The sequence below is a fragment of the Doryrhamphus excisus genome, chromosome 14 (genome assembly GCF_030265055.1).
Source record: "Doryrhamphus excisus isolate RoL2022-K1 chromosome 14, RoL_Dexc_1.0, whole genome shotgun sequence".
Classification (NCBI taxonomy): Eukaryota; Metazoa; Chordata; class Actinopteri; order Syngnathiformes; family Syngnathidae; genus Doryrhamphus; species Doryrhamphus excisus.
In genome coordinates this window covers 8,469,931-8,493,691 of record NC_080479.1, presented here as the reverse complement: position 1 = coordinate 8,493,691, position 23,761 = coordinate 8,469,931, and the positions used below count along the sequence as shown (strand labels likewise).

The 23,761-nt window shown below is 45.0% G+C and overlaps 3 protein-coding genes across 6 annotated transcripts; all 3 read right to left on the bottom strand.

Annotated features, from left to right (window-relative positions):
• Positions 1-59: 59 nt before the first annotated feature.
• Positions 60-4,729, bottom strand: kifc1 (kinesin family member C1). Its single transcript, XM_058047248.1, has 16 exons — positions 4,631-4,729; positions 4,417-4,508; positions 4,210-4,309; positions 3,944-3,997; positions 3,579-3,858; positions 3,331-3,496; positions 3,090-3,257; positions 2,285-2,398; positions 2,129-2,215; positions 1,855-2,052; positions 1,446-1,607; positions 1,213-1,351; positions 1,009-1,148; positions 845-918; positions 469-544; positions 60-388 (listed from the first exon to the last, which is right to left on the bottom strand). The coding sequence occupies exons 2-16, from the start codon at positions 4,495-4,497 to the stop codon at positions 344-346; spliced, it is 1,884 nt and encodes a 627-aa protein (XP_057903231.1). The 5' UTR covers positions 4,498-4,508; positions 4,631-4,729; the 3' UTR covers positions 60-343.
• Positions 4,730-4,952: 223 nt separating this feature from the next.
• Positions 4,953-15,628, bottom strand: znf384a (zinc finger protein 384 a). 3 transcript variants are annotated; one of them, XM_058047336.1, is made up of 10 exons: positions 15,418-15,612; positions 12,599-12,666; positions 11,888-12,167; positions 11,608-11,730; positions 11,401-11,543; positions 11,258-11,334; positions 10,959-11,183; positions 9,665-9,832; positions 9,409-9,487; positions 4,954-9,242 (listed from the first exon to the last, which is right to left on the bottom strand). In XM_058047336.1, the coding sequence occupies exons 2-10, from the start codon at positions 12,659-12,661 to the stop codon at positions 8,715-8,717; spliced, it is 1,686 nt and encodes a 561-aa protein (XP_057903319.1). In that variant the 5' UTR covers positions 12,662-12,666; positions 15,418-15,612; the 3' UTR covers positions 4,954-8,714. The 3 variants fall into 3 exon arrangements, with proteins under 3 accessions (XP_057903320.1, XP_057903319.1, XP_057903321.1); XM_058047337.1 differs by lacking the exon at positions 12,599-12,666 and having other exon boundaries at positions 4,953-9,242; positions 15,418-15,628; XM_058047338.1 differs by lacking the exon at positions 9,665-9,832.
• A 738-nt stretch (positions 15,629-16,366) lies between these two features.
• Positions 16,367-23,605, bottom strand: flot1a (flotillin 1a). Of its 2 annotated transcripts, none has more exons than XM_058047387.1 (13): positions 23,436-23,605; positions 23,270-23,323; positions 23,104-23,179; positions 22,063-22,153; positions 21,842-21,985; positions 20,439-20,558; positions 20,275-20,370; positions 20,007-20,159; positions 19,764-19,945; positions 19,642-19,687; positions 19,439-19,576; positions 18,374-18,535; positions 16,367-18,104 (listed from the first exon to the last, which is right to left on the bottom strand). In XM_058047387.1, the coding sequence occupies exons 1-13, from the start codon at positions 23,602-23,604 to the stop codon at positions 18,084-18,086; spliced, it is 1,452 nt and encodes a 483-aa protein (XP_057903370.1). In that variant the 5' UTR covers position 23,605; the 3' UTR covers positions 16,367-18,083. The 2 variants fall into 2 exon arrangements, with proteins under 2 accessions (XP_057903370.1, XP_057903371.1); XM_058047388.1 differs by having other exon boundaries at positions 23,270-23,355; positions 23,436-23,579.
• Between the last annotated feature and the right edge of the window lie 156 nt (positions 23,606-23,761).

Here is a 23,761-nt window from a genome sequence, read left to right as displayed (position 1 = left end):
ATTTAAATACCGATTCTAATTAAACCAGGACATACTACGGCAAAAGAAACACTCCACTCTGACGGGCGTTGTCAAAAATACATGTAATGACAAACATAGAAGAAAAGCCAATTACATCTTCAAATGTACACAGCATCGTCTTTGTTAACGCCTAAGTCTAACAGCATTGTGATCAATAAGTTCTCACCCAACAAAGCATATAATCATTGCAATAATAGGAAAGTGGTTTCATTGTTTATTTTTAAAAGGAAAAAAATGGAAAGCAAGCATTTGTATTATTTAAAAGGAAAAGGTGGCATGGTCGCGCAGGGTGAGGGATGCAGAGGAGGTGGTGACCTTGCGTCTACTTCCTGTTGACACTTGCCGTGCCAATCACACAGTCGTTGACCTGAGAGAGCGAGAGAGATAGTTGATATCCAAAAAGGTAGTGGTGGTGGTGGTCGTCCAGGAAACATGGCGGAGTCTCACCTTGCTGGCGAACCTCAAAGAGTTGAGCGTTTCCCCGAAACTGGCCGGTTCAGGGGAAATGTTGACAAACATCAGACTGGCGGGGAAGAAGGGGGAACAAGACGCTTTAGTGCGGGGCATCAACACACACATGCGGTAGTTTCAACTACTGGGGCGCAAAAACATCGATGCAAATGAATGGGGGACTGGAACAGGACTACGATCTATTGGTGGCTAAAAATTGTGCATTAACAAAAAAGGGGACTAAAACAAATATGTTTAGGGCATTGCTCTTTTTTTTAATGCTAATTTTTTGTAATATACCGACTAAGAACATCTTTTTCTCCTCAAAATATTCCAACTTTATCCTGCGAATTTCCCCCACTTTCCAACTCACGTTTTGCTGTTGCCACCCAGGCATCCCTGCAGGAGGTAAGTGAGCTTGGAGTTCCTGTAAGGGATGAAGTTATCCTGCAAAACACAAAAAGCACCACAAGTCAATGCCACAGTCCGGCCGGATGGAGGCGTGCACCCGGTAGTCGGTTAAGTCGTAGGCGGGACCTTCTTGGCCAGAGCGGTGATGACGATGCCCAGGTTAGACAGGGATCCGTTGATGGCCGTCATCTCCTTGAAGCGCTCACCCTGAGACTGGCTCTTCACCATCCGCTCGCTACCAGCCAGGTCCACCAGGGACAGCGTTGCTGCGGACGAAGCGGACATGATGCGGATTTCCAAACAAGGACAGAGAAAGAAGAAAGCACCTACATTTGCATTTGACATCCCTGCCTGCGTTCGCTCCTTCGATGTCCAGCTGGAAGACCGAGTGGGAACGAGACGAGCGGTCGTTTTGGGCCGTCTGAGCCGTGGAACGGTTCTGATTGGCCAAGGCGATCAAGCCGAGGACCTGAGGGAGCGGGGAGCGCCCAGAGAGACGAACATCAGTCCCAACTGTCACCTTGTGGCGCACATAGCCTTCAGGACCAGTGAGCGGGTCATACCTGGTCCTCGTTGGTGACTTTTTGGTAGGTCAGGTTGGTGACGGTCACCTCGTTGGCAGACTTGTGGATCTCGTGCTCGGGCCTCTTGCTGGCCTTGCCCGTGTAGAGGAGGTCTCGCAGGGTCTCGTTGTAGATTTCCACAAAGCTCGCCGTGAACGTGAACTGCCAGATGTTCATTGAAACGGTTCAGTGTACTTTTTTTTTTTTGGGGGGGGGGGTTGCCCTTCATTCACAATCCTTGTGAGACGTAACCCATCTCTTTTCTGAGTATTGTAAAGATATTTTTATTTTTGACTCCCAAGAACTACGTTGCTGCTATAGTGACACCAAAACAGCCAAGATGGAGTCGGATGTTCTTCCTGATGGAACTGACAACAATAGAATCACGCTGCAAAGTAGTCTGACCAACCTCCCAGCCTTGCGCTGCCAGTTTGTCCGCCGCTCGGAATATCTGCTGCACGGCTCTGGGGATGACCCCGCGGGTCTCGTCGAACTCCGCCCCCTCCATGGTGTAAGTCTTCCCGCTTCCAGTCTGGCCGTAGGCAAAGCAGCAGACGTTGTAGCCGTCCAGCGCCGACTGCACTAGAAGTGAGATCTCCTCGAAGATCTAGCGGACAGGAAGTTGAATTTTAAAAAAAATAAAGGAAAAAAAGGGCACAAGTTTTTGGTTCCTTTGCGGTTACCTCCTGCTGAGAAGCCTGGGGACCAAAGACGTGGTCGAAACTGAAGTTGTAATTTTTCTGAGTCTCAGCATTCCTTCCTGTGTGAGACTGGAACGGGATGGGATGGGTGTCAACATCCAAAATGAATGGCGGCTAAGCAGGCGGGGGAAACCTCACCTCCTCATTTTTGGCCAGCGTGATGGCCTTGTTGTTGGCAGGGGGCAGCTGGATGTGATTGCTGAGGCCTCCGCCCACCAGGGGGCGCACTCTGCAGAAGACTCTGATGTTTCCCTGCAAGAGGGAAGTTTTCTTGTCAAACTTTAAAAAGAGAGACTACCCAGAGAGAAAAAAGGCGCAATTTTATGGGAATACCGTATTTTCATGAATATAAGTCGCACTTTTTTTTTCATAGGTTGGCTGTTCCTGCAACTTATACTCCAGAGCGACTTATAAATGAAAAAACTGTTTGTTACATAAACACTGGACACCTTTTCTGTTTATGTTTTGTGTAGCTGAATAACCATTGTGTTAGCATATCTTACACCTATTCAGCCTCCTCTATTTTTTTATTGTTAGAACTTGAACTTGTTAGAACTTAGAGGACGTAATGTCTGTTTTGGTCAAGTAGTTTGCAAAATTAATTACCTGCAAAAAATGCGACTTATGTATGTTTTTTTTTTCTACCTAATTATGCATTTCTGGTCTTGTGGAACTAATACTCTGGGGCAACTTATAGTCCAGAAAATACGGTAAAATCACAATATTATGAGGAAAAATAACATCATTTTTGTTGCATAGGGTTTAAATATTAAAGAAAAAATACATTTGTAAAAGTAATATGAAAAACCATGGCTGAAAATTAGCTTGCAGAATAAGAATGTTACAATATGGCTTCTTCCTCTTATTTTGACTTTATTCTTCTAAAATGACAGCTGACCCACCCCCCTCGCCCCCAAACTCCCGCCCACTATTGGCCACTCGCCTTGAGCTCCTGGATGGTGTTGTGGAGGCGTCGGCGCTCCATCTCCCCCGCGTGAAGGTCATCCCTCTGCTGGGCCACGGTGTTCTTGAGAGAGCAGACATTCTCCTCGGCGTCCCGGAGGCTCACCTGCAGGCGCGCCAGAGTGGACTCCTTGACGGAGAGAGTCATCTGGAGAGGAAGAGAGGTCAAACATCTGATGAGCACCATTCTTACCCCGCCAAGGCTTCTATCCAGGCCTCACCTTGAGAGTCTGCAACTCCGTCTCTTGAGTGTCCCGCAGCGTCTCCATGACCTTGTATTGGCTCTCCAGGTTGGCGACCGCTTTCTGCAGAGTGTTCTTCTCGCCGGACACCTTCTCTAGCTCGTCCTGGACACCCAGGAGGGCCTGCAGCTTCTCTTCTTGGGTGCTGGGGGAGCAAGCGAACGGAGACATTTAAGGGACGTGAAAGCAACCCCGCTGTGACTCGTCAGGGACGCCGCCAGCCTCACCTGATCAGGCTCCTCAGTTTGGAAAGCTCTCGATCCATTTCGACCGCTCTGGAGCGACACTTAGCCACGGATCCCTTCAGGTCCTCGTTCTCCTGGTTGACAGATTTCACCTTGCTCTGGTAGTTTTGGATCTTCACCTCCATGTCGCTGACCTTGCCCTTCAGGTCCCACGGCTGCCTGCGAGAGCCGCCATTACCTGCTTTGGTGGCAGTTGATGTGACACCTGGTACCTTGTTCCCTCCCTTTGCTACATTTGAAGATGCAGACTCTTTGAGGACGCCTGGGAGGGGGCAGAACAAACAGAATGTATTCATCTTTAAGAGGGCCAGAGGACACCCACTTGACCACCACGCCATCTTACTTACCCCTTGAAGGACCCATGGCAACAGTAGCAGCCCTGGGACCTCGTATCGGCTTAGCTGTAGAGTACAGAGTGAAGATCACACTTTGGACTAGGAAACATCTATTTACAAGTAATGTATGCCTCCCTTTTTAGCGTGACAATAAATTATGTAGTCCATAAAAATATGGAATGAATTCACGACTCTTTGCTCTCTTATTATAATAATGTCTATGTCTCAAAACATACATCAAAGAGCCGGGCGGTGGTGTAGACTTTGGAGTGACTTACAAACTGGAGGCCCGGTTGCTGCCGCAGGTGCCCGCCTGGTGCCAATGATTGTGGCAGCAGCTTGTGGTTTCATGGGGTCTGGGTCCTTACGGAACCTTTTCTGCAGGGACAAGACAACATGGGTCAAATCAATAGGGAATGAGCCGCGATGGAAAGTCCAACGACAATAAACGTCAATAAATGTTTTTTTATTTTATTTTATTTTACCTGAATAGGCTGAGAGTCCGGAGCGTTCTCCGAGCTGCTAGCGAGGACCCGCTTGTTCGACATGACTGGCAGGCGGGACATGATCCACTGGGCTTAAATAGTAAACAAGCCGTCGTCAAATAATTATTCTATTCTTCCATATCGCGAGACTAAGCGTCCTTACTAGCGACTAGCAAGGTTAAAATATTGTTGTTTTTTTTTTCAAAATAAATACCTTTTGTATGGAGTTGAAATGTATTGTGGTCTGCTCAAGCCGTCGTCTCCGCCCGTTGAAAATTTGAAATTGCTAGGCGCCGGAGAGGGGATGCCCTGATTGGCTGTGCCGGAGTTTAACCACGCCTCAGCTTTTCACGGCTGTTTGTAAAGCACACCGGAACACACCGCGCGGGCGGAAATGGGCATAAGAAGTAAACTTTGTAAATACTCTATGAGGTAATGTACAGTAAAATAAAAAAACGGGACAGAATCATATGAATATGTGAAAATTGTATTTTAAACAATATAAAATAAATAAAAGATTAAGAACCACTATAAGAATAAAAGCTTCACACGTGACTCTGTTTACGATCGGTCTTCGTTTCAGCAAACGTCTCAGAGAGACAAACATGACACAAAATGACTTCAGATATATTGATTTGACAACCCATTTGAGTGCATGGAGAGCTAGTATCGAAAGTATCGATGTTTCAGTATCGATCCACACATCACTACAGTACAATTTTAATCGGAGAAATTACTTGTTTTTAAATGGAATTTAAGGAAACTAAACGGGAGCAGCCGGAACGGGACAAAAATGGCTAAATACAGGCCCTTCTTTTTTTCCGAGAATTATCTGCAAAATCAACACACTTCTGAGGGTAATCCTACTCAAAAGGAGCACAATAACAAGAAAGTAAAGCTTGCAGTTTTTCATACAAAACCTGTTTGCCAACTTTATTCTCCGTAAGGAACAAACAGTCTGATCAGGTGAGCGTGGAGTATGCAACAGAGTAGCACTGCTCATTCATGGTTTGGCTAGTCTGAGATGAATAATATTCCCTAACAAGACATAATGGATACATGGAGGAAAACACACAACAGCCTTCCACATGAGTCGACACAGCTTGTGGACTAAAAGCGTCCTGGGGCAACAGAGTTGTATTTACATTTTAAGGAAGAGTGCACTTTGGGGGGAATTTGATATGGAATCCAAATCCTTATGAGAGACTTAAACACTTCTTTCTCTTTTCTGTGGATTTAAAGAAGAAAAACAGTTAGCATGAGGGAGCTAAATGCATGCCATTGGATACACTTATTTCAACTATAATGCCCTCCAAGAAACCTCCAACAACGTTTTTTTGGTTTTATATCCGTGCTGTGAGCTTATATTAACAGGCACATTCACGATAAAATGTAATACTTAAAAATGTATTTTGGTAATTTTAAGCAATAGTGGAACTTCCTTCCTGGGTGCATTAATGCAACATGGAAAGGAACGCTACATCTAAAGTTAGCTCTTCCAAACTCAAAAACAAAACACGTCAATATGTAGAGTAGCATTTCCTTTCACTAACGGACTGAGGCATTAGGAGTGACTGTGTGGGGAAGCTAGTCGCTAGTCGCTAGCCGGTGTGGTACGGCAAGATGTCACTACATCGATAATGTAGTTCTTGGGTGTAACAATGATAATAACAATATTAATGTTGCTGTAGCTTGGTTAATATGCAGGTCACATTATGTATTTTGAGAGGGTTTTTTTTATAGAATGAATATGTGCATTCCACTACGCCCATTACTGGCTGCCTTTTTACCTGTTTTGATATCTTTAGAACGTATAGTGTGTTCATGTCTCACCTAAGGATTGTGGATGATGGGCAAAATTATCCCCAAAAATGTGCACTTTTCCTTGAATATCAATCATTGCTGATGATTTCAGTCCATCATTTGAGTGAATATCACTAATACCACTTAAAAATAACGATATTTTCCCCTATCGTCTGACTTTTTGGTTATGCTCCTTTGAAGTACTTTTTCAGGTGGAGGCTTTTTTTAAAAAAAAAATGCTTTTCTGAAGACATGCTTCCCTTTTTCAGAAACTATTTTATGTACAGCATACTGCCACATAATAATGCCTTTAAAGAGCGATAACTAGGAGGGTAACATTTGCAATGCAGTTGAAATGAAAGAAGTAATAATATGTATGAAAAAGATTAATAACAGTACCTGTCAGCCATTTTATCATACAATCATTATTCCTCCAGCAACTGGCTGTCAATGCTCCATAGGGGGCCCGGAGTTGCTCATTGGAGGATCATTAACGCTTTGTTAGTAACCAAAAAAAAAGGGGTGGGGGGCAGAAAGGCAGTTCTCTCTCTCTCTCTCTCTCTCTCTCCCATTCACACACCAGCTCGATTCCTCACACTCTGTTGGTAGAAAAATACGTACATGTGGTATATTAAAAAAGTACAGATGACAAACATAGAAGGTGAAGTACAAGCTTCATCAAGTGCTTAGTTTACCGCCCCACCCGACACATCGAGCGCTCGCTTTCAATACTTTGACTGTCCCAGCTCCAGCCTTTGCCGTGTGAGGGGTCAAATAGTCTGTGATTCTCCTCCTCATCCTCCGCCGTCATCGCCTGGTGGTCTTTGTACCTGCTCAGAGCAGGATTAAGGCCGTGTCCACACCAATACGGATATTTTTTAAAAAGGTAGTTTCCCCACCCTGGTGTTTTTTTGTAGAAAAAAATCGAATTTTTTAATGTAGGGATGCGCCGATCAGGGCTGCACGGTGGACGAGTGGTTAGCGCGCAGACCTCACAGCTAGGAAACCCGAGTTCAATCCCACCCTTGGTCATCTCATGTGCTCCCCGTGCATGCGTGGGTTTTCTCCGGGTACTCCGGTTTCCTCCCACATTCCAAAAACATGCCAAGATAACTGGCCACTCCAAATTGTCCATAGGTATGAATGTGAGTGTGAATGGTTGTTTGTCTATATGTGCCCTGTGATTGGCTGGCCACCAGTCCAGGGTGTACCCCGCCTCTCGCCCTAATACAGCTGGGATAGGCTCCAGCATCCCCCGCGGCCCTTGTGAGGATAAGCGGTAGAAAATGAATGAATGCTTCGATCAATTGGTCATCGATCACCATCTAGCAATTTTCCACTCAAGCAGCTAGCTAGCTTGCGTTATCCAACCCGTCTGGTCATTGGGACGCTAAATGTGACATTTGCCCACCGTGACATTTCATTTTTAAAGCAAACAGGGTTAGTTTGGAGCTTGTTTTTGTCCCATGGGAAAATGGATATCACGTTCATGAGGTACGTACTAACTTTTTCAAGTATCAATGAACAATTTTGCTGTGATTATTTATTATGTCTTGTAGTTATAATCTAATTATGTGTACTTATAATGAAGTTGTGTATTATCTTATTCTGATTTATTCTAAAAAATAAATTAACAATTTATTTGCCATGTATTCATATTACTCCAAAACACGCATCAAATGAAATTCAGGTTTGTGTCAAAAGTGCAAAAATTAAGGCAAAAAATCATAATAAATTAATTAATCAATTAAAAATGACCTATTTCCCAGATTCACTTGGAATTGTCTGAAGGCGGCCCCGGCCAACTGTATAAATCAGTTGAAAAATGTATCTGTAGCGGCAGCTTGGTATGGGAATGCGCAGCATAAACCCTGATCGGAACATCCCTAATTTTATGGTGATATATTCAGTGTACAATGACGTTATCTTTGAGTGGAGTGTAAATCGAAGTCAATAACTTTTGTTGTTAAATAAGGTTAAAAAACAAAAGATAATGTTGTGGACTTCTTACAACCACAAGACAAAGCGCTCCGTTTTACCCGTCCATATACAAACACTAGAGCCGCAGTTTTGGAAACTTTTTAGAGCCAATAAGCAGTGTTTGCATATGGACAACAAGCCCGAATAAATGATAAATAAACGCCTTCCTAAAATATCCGTGCTCCTGTGGACAAAGCCCCTGCTCTTTCTCGTGGGGAAAAAGTCTGCGCCCTCATGTTGGATTAGAAACCACTTCCTGTCTCTGCAGGAAGGAGAAACGTGGTCCTCGAGCAGGATCAGGATGTTGAGGCGGCGCTCTGCATTAAAGCTTCTTCCAAGGACGACTTGAAAGCGCTGAACCCGTGTCTTTGCACGTGACCGGGCCCTTCTTGGAGTGTGTTGGAAGTCAGCGCTTGTACTCCAGGAGGAGAATATTCCAGACTACATTTTAAATACTATCTTTTTTTACACAGACGTAATCGGTCTTAACCTCACACGCGTTGGGAAGGTGCAGCCTACGAGTTCATGTGTTCCACTTGGATGGCGGACGTGGAGACGGTGAGGCAGAGGTCTTTGTGGGTCACGGGAAGGTCGGCCACCGTGACGGGCTTGTACTGGATCTCGCTGGCGGCCACTGTCTTGTACTGGTGGAGGTCAAAGGGACACGGGATCACCGCCTCCGCCGCCTGCTGGTAGCTGCCGGGGGGGCCGGGGTTCTGGTTGTTCGGGTTGGCCTGTCCTTGGAGCGGGCCCCCTCGAGCTCCCCCACCTCGCCCTCTGCCGCGGCCCCGGCCCCCCCGGCCGCCGCCCACTGAGCCCAGCTGGGCCGCTGCCGTCTGCGTGTCGGGGTTGTGCTTCCTCATGTGCTTCATGAGGTACGTCTCCGAGGTATAGGAGCGGTTGCAGAGGCCGCAGGAGAAGAGCTTGGCGTGTTTGACGGTGTGCGTGGACAGGTGCACCTCCAGGCTGGCGGCGTCCGTGTAGCCACGGTTGCAGTTGTGGCACTTGTATGGCTTGTCCTTGTTGTGCTGCCGACGGTGAGACTGGGAAAGGGGCGAGAGAGGAGACGGGGCATCAGGAAAGCGTCCAGAATGTTCGGCAAAGAGACTTCCTATCACTTACACAGACAAGAGGCGAGAAACTAAGTACGGTCGTCCCTCGTTTATGGCGGTAAATTGGTTACAGACCCGACCGCCATAAGTGAATTACCTGCAGATTAGACAGCTGAGTGAAAGCTTTCTCACATCCGGGATGGTTACACTTGTACGGCCGGTCACCAGTGTGTATCCTGGAAGACACACAAAGTCACACACACACTCAGTCGGCACACTGCGATGGCGTGCATGTTTGCACGGCAGTAGTTTACACATCATGAGTGGACTGGCTTTCAAGTCTGTGGGGCGTGCACGGCTGAATGTTGTGAAAATGGACCATGGCGGGGCGTCATCCCCGCTTCCTGCTGTACCGTGTGTGCTGCTGCAGGTGGCTGAGCTGCCTGAATGTTTTCTGGCAGTAGGTGCAGCTGTAGGGTTTGGCCCCGCTGTGGATGCGGATGTGCTGCGCCAGGTAGCTGGAGTTGGCAAAGGACTTGGAGCAGTGGGGGCACTTGTGGGGCTTGGCCTCAGTGTGGTTGCTGAGGCGGCGGGACAGCGCCATGGAGGGAGGGAGAGGGAAGGAGGGAGGGAGAGAGAGAAAAAGAGCGAGAGATCTTTAGCTTGGAGCATGACCAAACTTCACAGTGAACTCAAGACCAAATCATGCGTTCAAGTGATTGTTTGACAGTGTGCTCGTTGCGCTGTGTCCACATTACGAAAACACAGAACTCAAACAGAAGCAAGCACAGTCACGCTTCTCTCGCTCTCTCAGTCTCTCCCTCTCTCGCTCTCTCTGTTCACTGTTCAGCGTAGGGATGCCGCCAATCCACATGGAGTCCCCCACCTCCGATCTGATACCGAAAACGATTTCCGATACGAGTACTATGGAAAGTATCGGCCCCAAGCAAAGTCACATGCAACTTTGAGGGCCGTGGAGCCCATCAGCCCTTAAAAGCCCGCAGGGTATTATGTTGGTATGATGACATCATACTGATAAATACGACAACATTAAAAATAGCTCAGGTAAGTGATCATTTAAAAAAGGTTACCCGTGCTGTGAGAGGTAAGCGAGTCAGGCGTTGCATTTTTACGCCTCCCTGTGACGTTACCTGTCGTAACTTCTAAGCTCACTTGTAAACAAAACGTCACTGCTTGTTTAACAAATGTTTTGCCATATGGGGGGGGGGCTTGAGTGCACAAAAAAACTTTGTCAGCCGCCTGAAACGCCAGCGTCAAAAGGTTTGCGGAGGACCTCTGCGGAATCAGACTGGCTGCTTGGAGAATGTGACCAAATACAGTACACTTTGCTGGGCCATAGCAGGTGGCTGCCTCCGCTCTATCCTCTGGTTCTCCTGATAGGACATGATGCGGTAGCAGTAGTAGTAGTAGTAACGCCATGATATCTGATGGGTTATCATTATCGTATCAGTCTGGAGAAGCAGAAAGGTATCGGTTTAAAAATAAGGATATTGTTCATCTCTAATTAAAAGTGGTATTTTGTAGCAGTTGACTGGAGCTCGCCTGTGTCAACGGGCTCCAAAAACAGAGCCGCACATCTCAAACCACAAGCCCTCCCCATCCCTCCCTCCAGGGCGACATGCACCCAAAGGCAGGCGCATGCACGTCGCTCAAGCACAGAAAGGCAAAGCCCGGTTGGCCCAGTACCGTGTGTGCTGCTGCAGGTGGCTGAGCTGCCTGAACGCTTTCTGGCAGTAGGTGCAGCTGTAGGGTTTGGCCCCGCTGTGGATGCGGATGTGCTGAGCCAGGTAGCTGGAGTTGGCAAAGGACTTGGAGCAGTGGGGGCACTTGTGGGGCTTGGCCTCGGTGTGCGACTTGGCGTGGATCTGCATGTCGGACTTGCTGAAGAACGTCACTGCGCACATCCGACACCTTGAAGAGGATGAGTGGGGGGGTGAGAAACCTTTTCAGAGGAAACTTTGGCTCACTGGCAGGCGCTCCCTCACCTGTAAGATTTGGGGCCGTCCTTGTTGGCATGGTCGTCCTCATCGTTGGAGAGGTCGTAAGGGTCGGTGGAATGATGCTGGGGGCAAAAAGGTAAACGTCAGCGGCCGAGTGTGTGCAAGACAATGTGACAAAAGACACCAACCTGTCCTGTGGCTGCCAGGTGTGCTAATATTATCGCATCACTTCCCGGAGGGAGGACGGTGTTCGCTCTGTTCATCACCTGTTTGCTCTTCCTGCCTCGCTTTCCGACCGTCGGTGGAGGGGACGCTATGTCGCTCTTCTTGTCTGCAAAGGACTCAGCACATCAGCAACAGGGTTTCCACTAGCGGTATTTACCTTCAACACTCACCTGTGTTGGAGGGGTGCACCGCAGACACGATCATGGTGGTGGCGGAATGAGGTCCAGCCACAAAAGACTGGGTGGAGGCGGTCGGGACCAGCGTGCCTTGGGGGGTTGTGATGACCAGGCCCGCTGACAGAAAAAACAAAAACTGTCTCTTAAGTGGAGCACTTCCGTACTGTTGAGTGCACTTAGTACGTTTACATGCACTCATTTACATACGCACGTCCATTTTCCACACTTGCATGTGAAGTCGGCATTTATGTAAACAACCAGGGGTGTCACTCACCAGCCGTCATAATTCCCGTGGAGGGAACAGGCACAACAGTGACGTTCTGGGAAGTGTGCGACTGGTGCACGTGTCCCCCGACGACACTCATAGACGCTCCTCCTCCTCCCGGGGCAGCCGAGCCTCCGCTTTCCTGTTTGGCTACCACGGAGCCTGGGACGGCGAGCACGGCCGTGGGGTAGTGGGGAGAGGGGGCGGAGGGATGAGGGAACGACGGAGCGTTGGGCTTCTCTGCGCCGAGTTGCTCCTTGGTTTTGTTCAGGAACATGGCACTCTCGATCTAGCAGGGGTGAGCAGAGGGGCAGGTCGGGGGGGGGGGGGGGGGGGGGATGATGGAGGACGACAGGAGTGGGGGTGAATCGGACGAAGCGGGTGAAGATTGGATGGCGGACAAAGACATGAGCGACGGGAAGATCAAGGAGGAGCGGGTGCAAACGGAGGAGAGAGAACAAACAAAAAGGGTGAGATGCAAAGAGCAGAAAAGAAAAAGTCGCAAGGAGATGAGAAAGGGGACGGGGGCGTGATCATGTGACTGGCGGCACCTCCAAGAAGTCACATGACCGCAATGTGTCGTAAACCAACATCATGTCAGAGCGTGGCAGAGTGTTAAGCATCGACAAGACAACAACGGCGGGGGGAATCCTGGGACATGGAACATGCCACGACACCATGTGCATTTCAAGACAAGTCCAACAATAAGGTTGTCTCTACCTGTCCTTGTACAGTGGGGACGGGAGACCAAAAGTATGATGAGTTGAAATGGGAATCGTCCATTATTTCTGCAATTAAAAAGCAGCACACTTAGAAAACACTTCCTCCTCCTCCTCCTCCTCCTCCTCACGCATCTTAGTTTGTTTCTTTTCCGTGTATCCTCTGCTCGAGTCGTGTCAGGGTTGCCTCTTTGCACCGACGGCGGGAACCCTACGTCTCGCCTGATTTGTCGGCCAGTTGCCAAGCAACCATGACAACTTAACCGTCTGACTGACCGGTGCAGAGGAATTATGACGTTTTATTACGAGGAAGAGGATGTGAAAGAAATCAGGCGAAGATGGCCAGCACATGAACCCGCATGTGGAAATGCTAGCGGTCGTCGCTGTTGCGATGCACTCTCACGTTTGTTTTCAAGACTTCCATCTTTTCTGACCTTATAACGCCCTGTAAAGGACATATTTGCCATCATTCATAATCCTTATGTGAGACATGAGCAAACATTCCCAAACATTTCTGAAAAAAAAACGGTGACCAGTGACGTAGTTCTTAATAACAATAATAATGTCGCTGTAGCTTGGTTAATATGCAGGTCACATGATGTAAATGGGGGTTTCATTCAGAAGGCTTTCTAGGCGGAATAGGTGCATTATTTAGCTGCCTCTTTTTTTTTAATATACAAAAATCGGAACACACTGAAAATAGTTTTTTTTTTAGTCTTAGGCTTTCTAGGCGGAATAGGTGCTTCCCATTGTGCGCATTATTTAGCTGCCTCTTTTTATATATATATATATATAAATCAGAACACACTGAAAATTGTTTTTTTTTTTTTTAAGTCATAGGCTTTCTAGGCGGAATAGGTGCGTCCCATTGTGTACATTATTTAGCTGCCTCTTTTTTATATAAATCGGAACACACTGAAAATAGCTTTTTTTTTAAGTCTTAGGCTTTTTAGGTGAAATAGGTGTGTCCCATCGTGTGCATTATTTAGCTGCCTCTTTTTTTTATATATAAATTGGAACACACTGAAAATATTTTTTTTAGTTTTTTAAAGTCTTAGGCTTTCTAGGCGGAATAGGTGCGTCCCATTGTGTGCATTATTTAGCTGCCTCTTTTTTTTATATATAAATCGGGATACACTGAAAATAGTTTTTTTTTTAAGTCTTAGGCTTTCTAGGCGTAATAGGTGTGTCCCATTGTGTGCATTATTTAGCTGCCTCTTTTTTTTTATATAAATCGGAACACACTGAAAATATATTTTTTTTTTTTTTAAGTCTTAGGCTTTCTAGGCGGAATAGGTGTGTCCCATTGTGTGCATTATTTAGCTGCCTCTTTTTTATATAAATCGGAACACACTGAAAATATATTTTTTTAAAGTCTTAGGCTTTCTAGGTGGAATAGGTGTGTCCCATTGTGTGCATTATTTAGCTGCCTCTTTTTTTTTTATATAAATCGGAACTAAATATTTTTTTATTTTTTTTAAGTTTTAGCTCGTGTCAAGAATTAGACGCCTGTGTGCGTTGTTCACATTGTCGAGGAACAAGCATGCAAGGACATGTTAGTAGTACAGTAGCTGACAGGGACCAACGTCCATAAGTAGAGTAAAAAAACGTTTTTTGATATTGCATAGGATTGTCACAATACATAAGGTGGGTCAATGAGAAGATTTTAACATTGCCGTTAAGAAAAGTACAATAATAAAATACAACAAAATGATTGTATATTGCAAACTACAAATTTAATTTCTACTATGGTACACTCTTCGGCTATCTGTGTGTATGCCAGCGGACCCGCCTCCACCCACCGAGACAACGACTGCATGACTGACAAAAGGGCTCACTCTGTTCATGCCGTTGCTCTATGGAACAAATGTGCCATAGTGCTGAAACCAATGCACAGAGTGAACTCTCTTCATGCATGTTTGGAGGTGGGAAATGGCAATATATTCCGTGTGGCAAAATTATGCAGCTCATTTTCCTTTATTGTGATTAATTACTTCATTTATCTTCCACCCAAGCAAGGTGGGGTTTTTTTTGGAACGAGAACTCTTGTCATGTCTCGCGAGATTTTGTGGCACGCCTAAAATTGCTGCATTTTCCTGTCACATTTGTCTGCTTGTGGTATTAGACAATTGTTTGCCCCTGTCGGCCACCGTAGATTTTAATTAAAATCCATCATGTGTGCCAAACCACCATGCAACGCTTGACATATTTTGTTTTGTTTGGGGTTTTTTTTGCACTTTGGGGACTTAGCAAGTCATTCCGTGTGACCACTATTACTAGCTTAATGCAAATTAAACGTCTTGAGCCACAAGCAGCTGACTAACATGGTAAACGTACAGCGATTTGTGTGCCCATTTAGTGAGAAAACACTTTGGCCGGTGAATGAGCAGTAAACGTTGCACTTTAAAAGCTGACAAGAACTTGATGAGCGGTTTCAGTTGGCGTGCTGCGGTTAGCAGGCGCTACGCTAACTAGCTAGCCAGCTAGCTAACAAGCTAACTTGCCTCCATTAATGTTCTCCTTTTGTTCGCTAAAGCTACGCGGAGGCCCCGCATTTATGTGCTCGACTCGCTTTGGCTGCAAACATCTTCGCTCCCTCTGCGTCCTCTCGTCGCTGCTACTCTGTGCTCATCGCGCCGAGAAAAAATAAAAAAAGAGAAAAAAAGTGTGGTATAAAAAAAAACGAAGGTAGGAAAAAAAAAGGGTCGACGCCGTCGCCTGCGAGGAAGACGCAGCTTCATGCAGACTTCCGGCCGCTGGGGCGACAGGCACAAAACTGCAGTCGGTTAACAAGCAGCAAACAACTCACGAGGTAATTACCGGTGAATTTGACTTGCCGTCACCTCCCGGAGCTCCCTCTGGTCGGGACACAGGAGAAACTTTATCCAAATGAGCTCCTTTGACCTCTCACTTAATTCTTTTTTTGCTTCGATTTTTTTCTCGCTTTCCCCCCTCTGCTACCCACCAGCGTGAAGGTAACCACAGTACAACATATGGATTTCCGCAAAGTGCTTTCAAAACAAACGAAAGCCTTATCAATTTAAAAACGAAGCAATTGCATTTAAATGTCTTTAACATGAATCTGTGTCATTCACATTGACATGTAACCACACGATTCGATCATAAGTATAGATTTGCGTGCCGCGGACCTCAAAGGCGCGCTAAGGTAGCGTTTGTGGCTTTATTTTGAAGAAACTAAGAATAAAGCTGGTTCTTGGTGCGCACGACTAACCTGAGTTTAACTTGACAATGACGCCAACGTCAATAGAGACGAAATAACACTTGATAAACACTTGACAGTTTCACTGAAGGCTTCACGGCGACCGGGTGGTTTTCGCGCAGGCCTCACAGCTAGGAGATGCGAGTTCGATTCCACCCTCGGCCCTCGGCCATGCAATGCGTGGGTTTTCTCCGGGTACTTCAGTTTCCTCCCACATTCCAAAAACATGCTAGGTTAATTGGCGACTCCAAATTGTCTATAGGTATGAATGTGAGTGTGAATGGTTGTTTGTCTATATGTGCCCTGTGATTGGCTGGCCACCAGTCCAGGGTGTACCCCGCCTCTCGCCCGAAGACAGCTGGGATAGGCTCCAGCACCCCCGCGACCCTCGTGAGGATAAGCGGTAGAAAATGAATGAATGAATAACAGCATATATATATATATATATATATATATACACACATATATATAAAATAACCCGTTAGTGATCAATAAGTGTGTAAGAACATCCGTCTGCAGTTAAAAAAGAAAACATCACCACAATACTGTATGTGCAATGAACAGCACACCTTTATTCAAAATATTAGTATATTGTGAGCAAACATGCAGCGCCACTATCTTCAAATACCACGGTCTTCTTTCTGGAAATAAATATCATCCTACTTTGGTGAGGCAGCGTACCAAAAATAAAACCAAAACACATTATTTGCAACATTCAATAAATAACAACAATAAATAAAGACAAAGTAAATGGAGCCAGGGTTGCATACATCAGTGTACTGTATGCATATTGCATGTCCTGCAGGAGGAATGCTACATAATGCTAACATACATGTACAGTCTTATATGCTTTGTCAGCTTTCTGTGTTGTAGTGTAATAGCCCAATTTATTATTTCTTTAATATTTCTACTTTATGCTTCTCAAAATTACATTTTCCTCCCTCACAATGTTGTGTTTATTCTCGTAAAATGACAATTTTTTAATAATCTTGAATGAAGTTACTGTCTTAATATCAATTTTCTACAACATAATTCTTCCAAAATTTGCAAATTATTTGTTTTGTCATTTCACCACTTTATTTTTTTTGTTAATATTTAGAATTTTTACTTCCTAAAAATTTGTTTCAAAAATATTATGACTTTTTTTGCTGCAAGTTGACACTTCCTTTCCTCTTACTATTATGACTTTATTCTCATAAAATTAGGATTTGTTTTCCCTGTAAGGTAAATTTTTTTGTCTTAATATTATGACTTTATTCTCATAAGATTTGTACATTTTCCATGTAAAATAACAATTTTGTTGTCATGTTTTATGACTTTTTCAGAGCTGACAACGTACATTTCCAGTCTACATGATTTTGCAGCTTGTAGTCATTTGACGGAAGTTGATAGGATTCTAAATAAAATGGTGCTGACTCTCCTGGAATGCTTTTTCCCCATAAAAATTCATCTCTTAATTGCTAATATTGTGTTCCCTCTACACACACGCACGCACACACACACACACACACACAGCACACAAAAAAGATACGTAAATAAGGATTGGAGATTCGCAAAAGAGGAACAGTGAATTCCATTAGATGATAAAAATCAGGTGAAGAAAAGCATGTGGACGACACCCAGCAGGGGTGTCCAAACATTGATACATTTTGTGCACGAAAGATGCTAAAACCTAAGCTATCTAAACAAACATCCACATCTCAGCTATGTTGTAGTGTAGTAATCATTCAATTTAGAATATGATTAGGATCCAGCGAAAGAAGAGCGCCGCACATTGGACACCCCTGGCATACAGTCGGAAAACGCAGCAGCACCGTTTTTGTTTTTTGTTTTTTTAAATAGTGGTTTAAGTCTGCATGTACGTAGTCAAGGTTAGTCGCATTAGAGAGCTGTTTATAAGTTGCACTTAGTGTCTGAGAGCAAAGCGGAGCGCACCGTATATAGGAGGAAGGAGGACGATGAGAGTGGAAAAACACACAGACATGGAGGTGAGGGGGGTGGGGGGCACATTTAGCTTGGTTATTTGCGATTCGCAACGCATCACCTTTTACAATTCAAAGAACCGAGCTGGGAGATTGTGATGATTTGAGGTAAGAATCATCATTGTACACACACGCCACAAATGCAGCTAAGGGAGGGGGGCAGGGTACAAAAAAAAAAAGGTACAAAAAAAAAAGGCGAACAGAAAACGTGGAGGGAGCTGACGATGCGTTCAATGACCCGTGCAGGTGGTGGCAACCAGGAACAGGAGACCAGTCCATCCTCCTCAGCCCGTACGGGGGCTCACCTGAAGCGGGGAGGGATGGCAAGGGGGGGGGGGGGTGTCATTGTTTGTGTACAGTCATCCTTCGCTCCAAATTTGTCAGCCTTGTTCCACCATGGGTTTTTCAACAATATATGGAGTCACATGACCTCACGTGGTTTTCTAAGGCGTATTTAGATGCTAGTAAACAGGTCTGCTGTATTGGCTAATAGGAGCGTAAAGGCAGACGTGCTATATCATGCTATATCATGTTATTTCATGCTATATCATGTCATTTTATGTAATGTTGATACCTGGGCGATGTTGACCCCGGTCAGCTTCTCCAGCGCGTCGGGGAGGCGCGTCATGATATCCAGGACCTCTCCGGAGAGCTTGGCGGCGCCCACCTCGCCTCCGCTGGATACCATGGTGACCTTGTTGGCCTCACACAGGGGCTTGCTGATCTCTTCTGCCATCTAGCGGGGAAACATTAAAAACAAAAGGTCAACACAGTCATGTATAAACATCAAATTTTATAGGTTGTTTTAGATCAGGGGTCTCAAACACGCGGCCCGCGGGCCAAATGTGGCCCGCAGGACACTAGTTTGAGGCCCCCGCCTTGATATGAAAGTTTAATGTTTGATATGGATGCTGTATGGTATCATGTACCCAGAAAAAATTATTACGTTTGATTAATGTTCATGTTAAAGGTTAAATAACTGTTAATAGTTATCCTCCCTATCCGTGTGGAAGTGGTAAGTTTTTGGCTATTTAAGTTTAAAGGAAATAACTTGAAGGCTACCGTTTAGGTCGCTAGCTCTCAAGTTTGCGTGTTAGCATGTGTCTCAAGACCCTGCAGTTGCGCAATATGTTGTAAATAAAAAGAGTATAAATGTGACTATGGTCGTGTTTTGTCATGTCTACAGGGCTCTAATAATGCTTTGTTCATTTTAATCTGAAAAAAATAATTTGTCTACCCACCAACTATATGTGGTTTCTTAAGTTTTTATTATTTGCCGTTTTATTGTTATTATATTTATTTATTTATTACTGATTGATTGATTTTCTTTGTTCTTGATTTGTTTATTTATTTTTCATCTTATTTTGTGTAGAAAAATAAAAAGTAAGATATTTGAGAACAGTGGAATGTTTTATCAGAGCTTTTATTGTAGAAAATCAGAACCAAAGCAAAGTTTATTCATTTTTCTGTTTTTAATAAATGCGTTTTTTTTTTGTTTTTTTTGGAAAACCTGATGCAGCCCAGCCTCGCCCAGACCCTAGCTCCAGTGGCCCCCAGGTAAATTGAGTTTGAGACCCCTGTTTTAGATGAACCCGCATGTGTGACTAATATACGTCCATATAAGAAGACAGCGTCTCACCAGGGGTAGCTTCTCCAGCAACATGTCCACCATGGCGCCATCTTGATATTGCTGGAAGGCCTCCGCTTTCTTCGCCATCTGCTCCGCCTCAGCGCGACCTTTGGCCTCTACGGCGAAAGCCTCCGCCTCGCCTTTCATCTGAGGGAGCCAGCGGAACGGGGAGAGTGAAAAAAACGCAGAGCGAGGAGTAACGGATGTCTCACCTTGATGGACTCGGCCTCGGCTTCAGCCTCCATGATCAACTTGAGGCTGCGGAATCAGACGACAAAAAAAAACGAACTCTTAGAAGCGGGAAAACAACAGCGGCGCCGCTCGTCCGACTCACCGCTGGGCCTCGGCTAGTTTCTCCAGGCGGTACTTCTCGGCCTCGGCGGGCTTCTTCACTTTGGCCTCCAGCTCCTTCTCCTTGCGAGTGATCTCCTGCTCCTGCAACGTGATCTGCTGGCTGCGCTCCACCACCTGCACCTGCATCCTCTCCTCCTCGATGCGCTGCTTGGTCTTGGCCACCTGCCGACCAGGTCAGCCGGGTGAGGGGGGCGGGGGGGTCCAACCCGCATTGGTTACTTACCTGCAGCTGGTAGGCCATCTCCGACTCCGCCTTCTTGGTGTTGACTTCGATGTCGTAGGCGGCCTTCTTCAGCTCGTAGTCGCGCTGGGCCTTGGCCATGTCGATCTCGTTCTTGTACTGAGCCGACACCTTCTCCTGCATGGCGTGGGCCTCCTGCAAGGAGACGGTACCCAACGTTGGAGACCGTTGTTATGATGTTGGGATCATTTCTGGATTTCTTAGGCCTTTTTGCCAACAATGACGCCAACTAACAAAAGTTACGCATCACCCTGATCACAGCGTCCCTCTTGTTGAGAGCCTCGCCAATACGAGCGTCTTTCTGGACCTGAGCCGTACGAGCTTTCCCCAGAGAATGCAGGTAATCCTGCAGAGAGAAAAATAATAAATAGTACAAGAATAAAAAGGACCGGGGGGAAACGGAATGGCGCCAACCTGGTCGTCATGCACGTCTTTGAGCGTGTAGCTGACCACGCTGATGCCCATGTTGACCAGGTCAGAGGAGGCCACTTTGAAGACCTGCTCAGAGAACTTCTTGCGGTCTTTGTAGATCTCCTACAAGAGGAACCGAACCGCCTGTGAGCCATGAAGATCCTAGACCAGGACTAACATAGGGGGGGTCCAGATTGTGGCTCAGGGACCATTTGCGGCCGGCAGCACATTCGAAAAATGTCATTTAACAAGAAAACTTAAAAAAAAAAAAAGGAAAAGATGGAAAAATCAGGAGCAATTTTAAAGAAAGTCATAATTTTGTTAACACTAATACTAGTCTTGATGCGATGAATGAGGAAAAATAACATAATTTTAGTAGTATGAACCTAAAATATTTTTTAAAAATCATAATATGAGCAATAAAACAAAATAAAGTTTTATTGTGAGCCATGAAGATCCTAGACCAGGACTAACATGGGGGGGTCCAGATTGTGGCTCAGGGACCATTTGCGGCCGGCAGCACATTCTAAAAATGTCATTTAAGAAGAAAACTTAAAAAAAAAAAAGGAAAAGATGGAAAAATCAGGAGCAATTTTACAAGTGAAAAGTCAAAATATTAAAGAATAAAGAAAGTCATAATTTTATTAACACTAATACTAGTCTGGATGCGACGAATGAGGAAAAATAACATAATTTTAGTAGTATGAAACAAAAATATTTTTAAAAAATCATAATATGAGCAATAAAACAAAATAAAGTTTTATTGTGAGCCATGAAGATCCTAGACCAGGACTAACATAGGGGGGTCCAGATTGTGGCTCAGGGATCATTTGCGGCCGGCAGCACATTCTAAAAATGTCATTTAAGAAGAAAACTTAAAAAAAAAAAAAAGATGGAAAAATCAGGAGCAATTTTACAAGTGAAAAGTCAAAATATTAAAGAATAAAGAGTCATAATTTTGTTAACACTAATACTAGTCATGATGCGACTAATGAGGAAAAATAACAATTTTAGTAGTATAAATATATATAGTATAAATAGTATATATAGTATAAATATCATAATATGAGCAATAACACAAAATAAAGTTGTAATTATTGGAAAAGAAGGTTGGAGAAAAAAATTATAAATAGTCAAAAATAGTCAGAATGTTTTTGAAAACCACAGCAAAAATTGAAAAACTGCTGAAAAGAAAAAAAAGTTATATTCTAACAAGAAAGAATTTTTTATGAGAATAAACTTGTGACATTATGAGAAAAAAATGTGTTATTTTAGCAGCATAGAGTTGAAATTTTGGTAATTTTTTCTTTTAAAAAAAAAAAAAAACACGTAATATTATCCAAATGATGTCAAAGTCCTTTGACGTGTGAGCCAGCGTGGCTGTCACCCCGCTCGACCCGATTCACCTCCACAGTCAGGTGGGCGATGATGGCCCTCTGGTGCCCCTCCAGCGTCTCCAAGGCGATCTGCGCTATCTCCGCCTCCGACTTCCCCATGAACATCTGGCAGGCGGCGGCCAACATCTGCTTGTTCTGACCCTGGATCTTCATCTGCCGTGACACGGAAGAAAGGGGCGTTAAAGTCGTGGCGAGGGCGCCTGCATGGCGTCGCTCGGAGCCCGGCTGACCTGCGCGATGCCCGTGACGGAGACGGGCACGCCGTGGCGCGTGTACACCTTGTCGCTCTTCACGTTCAGCGTCAGAGTATTGAGGGAGATCCTGGAGGAGATGGCGGACGGTTTTTAGGGCAGATACGCATCATAGGCCTCATACTACAGCTGATGTATTTCACTATCAAAAGTAATACTACTACAAAAGTACAAGTCCATAATAATCATTATTATATTATTAATTAGCCTATTATTATTACTATCATCATTATTCTTCTTCTGATTATTGGTGGCACGGCGGTCTAGTGGTTAGCGCACAGACCTCACAGCTAGGAGACCAGGGTTCAATTCCACCCTCGGCCATCTCTGTGTAGAGTTTGCATGTTCTCCCCGTGCATGCGTGGGTTTTCTCCGGGTACTCCGGTTTCCTCCCACATTCCAAAAACATGCTAGGTTAATTGGCCACTCCAAATTGTCCATAGGTATGAATGTGAGTGTGAATGGTTGTTTGTCTATATGTGCCCTGTGATTGGCTGGCCACCAGTTGCCTGAAGACAGCTGGGATAGGCTCCAGCACCCTCGTGAGGAAAAGCAGTAGAAAATGAATGAATGAATGATTATTACTAGTACTACTGGTAGTAGTAGGCTAGTATTAGCCTGCTTTTGCCCTATTATATAAAATTTGTCAGAGTTTTTTTTTCTAAAAAAAATCAATACTAAATTTAAAAAAATCAATAAAAAATATAAAATTATTTAAGAACATTTTAGGGGACTGAAGCCCCCCTAAAATAGGCCTAATGACGCCACTGACTTGAAATACAGAGTTAGATTTTTTATTCTAATATTTCAACTTTTTCATTGTCATCTTACTGGAAAAAAGTCATAATTTCATGAGAATAAAGTCAAAATATTACAATAAAGTCATAGTATGGCGAGGAACAAATGTCAGAATTTTCCGAAATGAAAGTGGAAATATTAAGAAAATAAAGTTACTATATTAAAAATAATAATAAAGAGTATGGCGAGTATGATTGGATGTAACACAATGCTCCTTGCTACCTCTGTAACTGTTGGACACACGGGATGACGAACACTCGGCCTCCAGCGATCATCAGCGGAGGAGAGCGACAGAAGCCTGGGAGGGATGACAGAACGAGAACGAGAGGGAGGGGGGCACACGTCGTTTACAAGACAAACAACTCCATCCATCCTGTGAGTCTTGTACCTGACACCACCATAGCTTCGTTGGGCCCACAGGTGTAGAACATGTCCGCTGATCCTACAAACGGAACAAGCGCGGGAGCTGAGGGGCTAGCTCCGTCACAAATTGCATTAAACTAGCAAGAATAAAACATAGCAACCATGTAGAAGCACAAATGACAATCATTTACCAGCGAGACGAACGCCGATGAATGGGGACCGGTTGTACGGACGGGGTAGTCCGGTACTAACAAAGATATTGGCAGAAATAGCAATTTGTTTGTTGAAACGAAGGCAGGTGACGTTTATTGGATGCAGACGACGGCAGCTCTGCTCTTCTAAATGAGGACGCCGAACCATCAAGCTGTGCTTCGTCGCCCCCCAGCGGCTGGACGAAGAGCTACAACAATACAAAGTTCGCGCCCCCCAGCGGCCTTATGACGATCTACAACAACAATAGAAAGTCTGGGGGTGGGGATTGTAAGGTAAAAGTAAAACACACAAAAAAATAAAGACA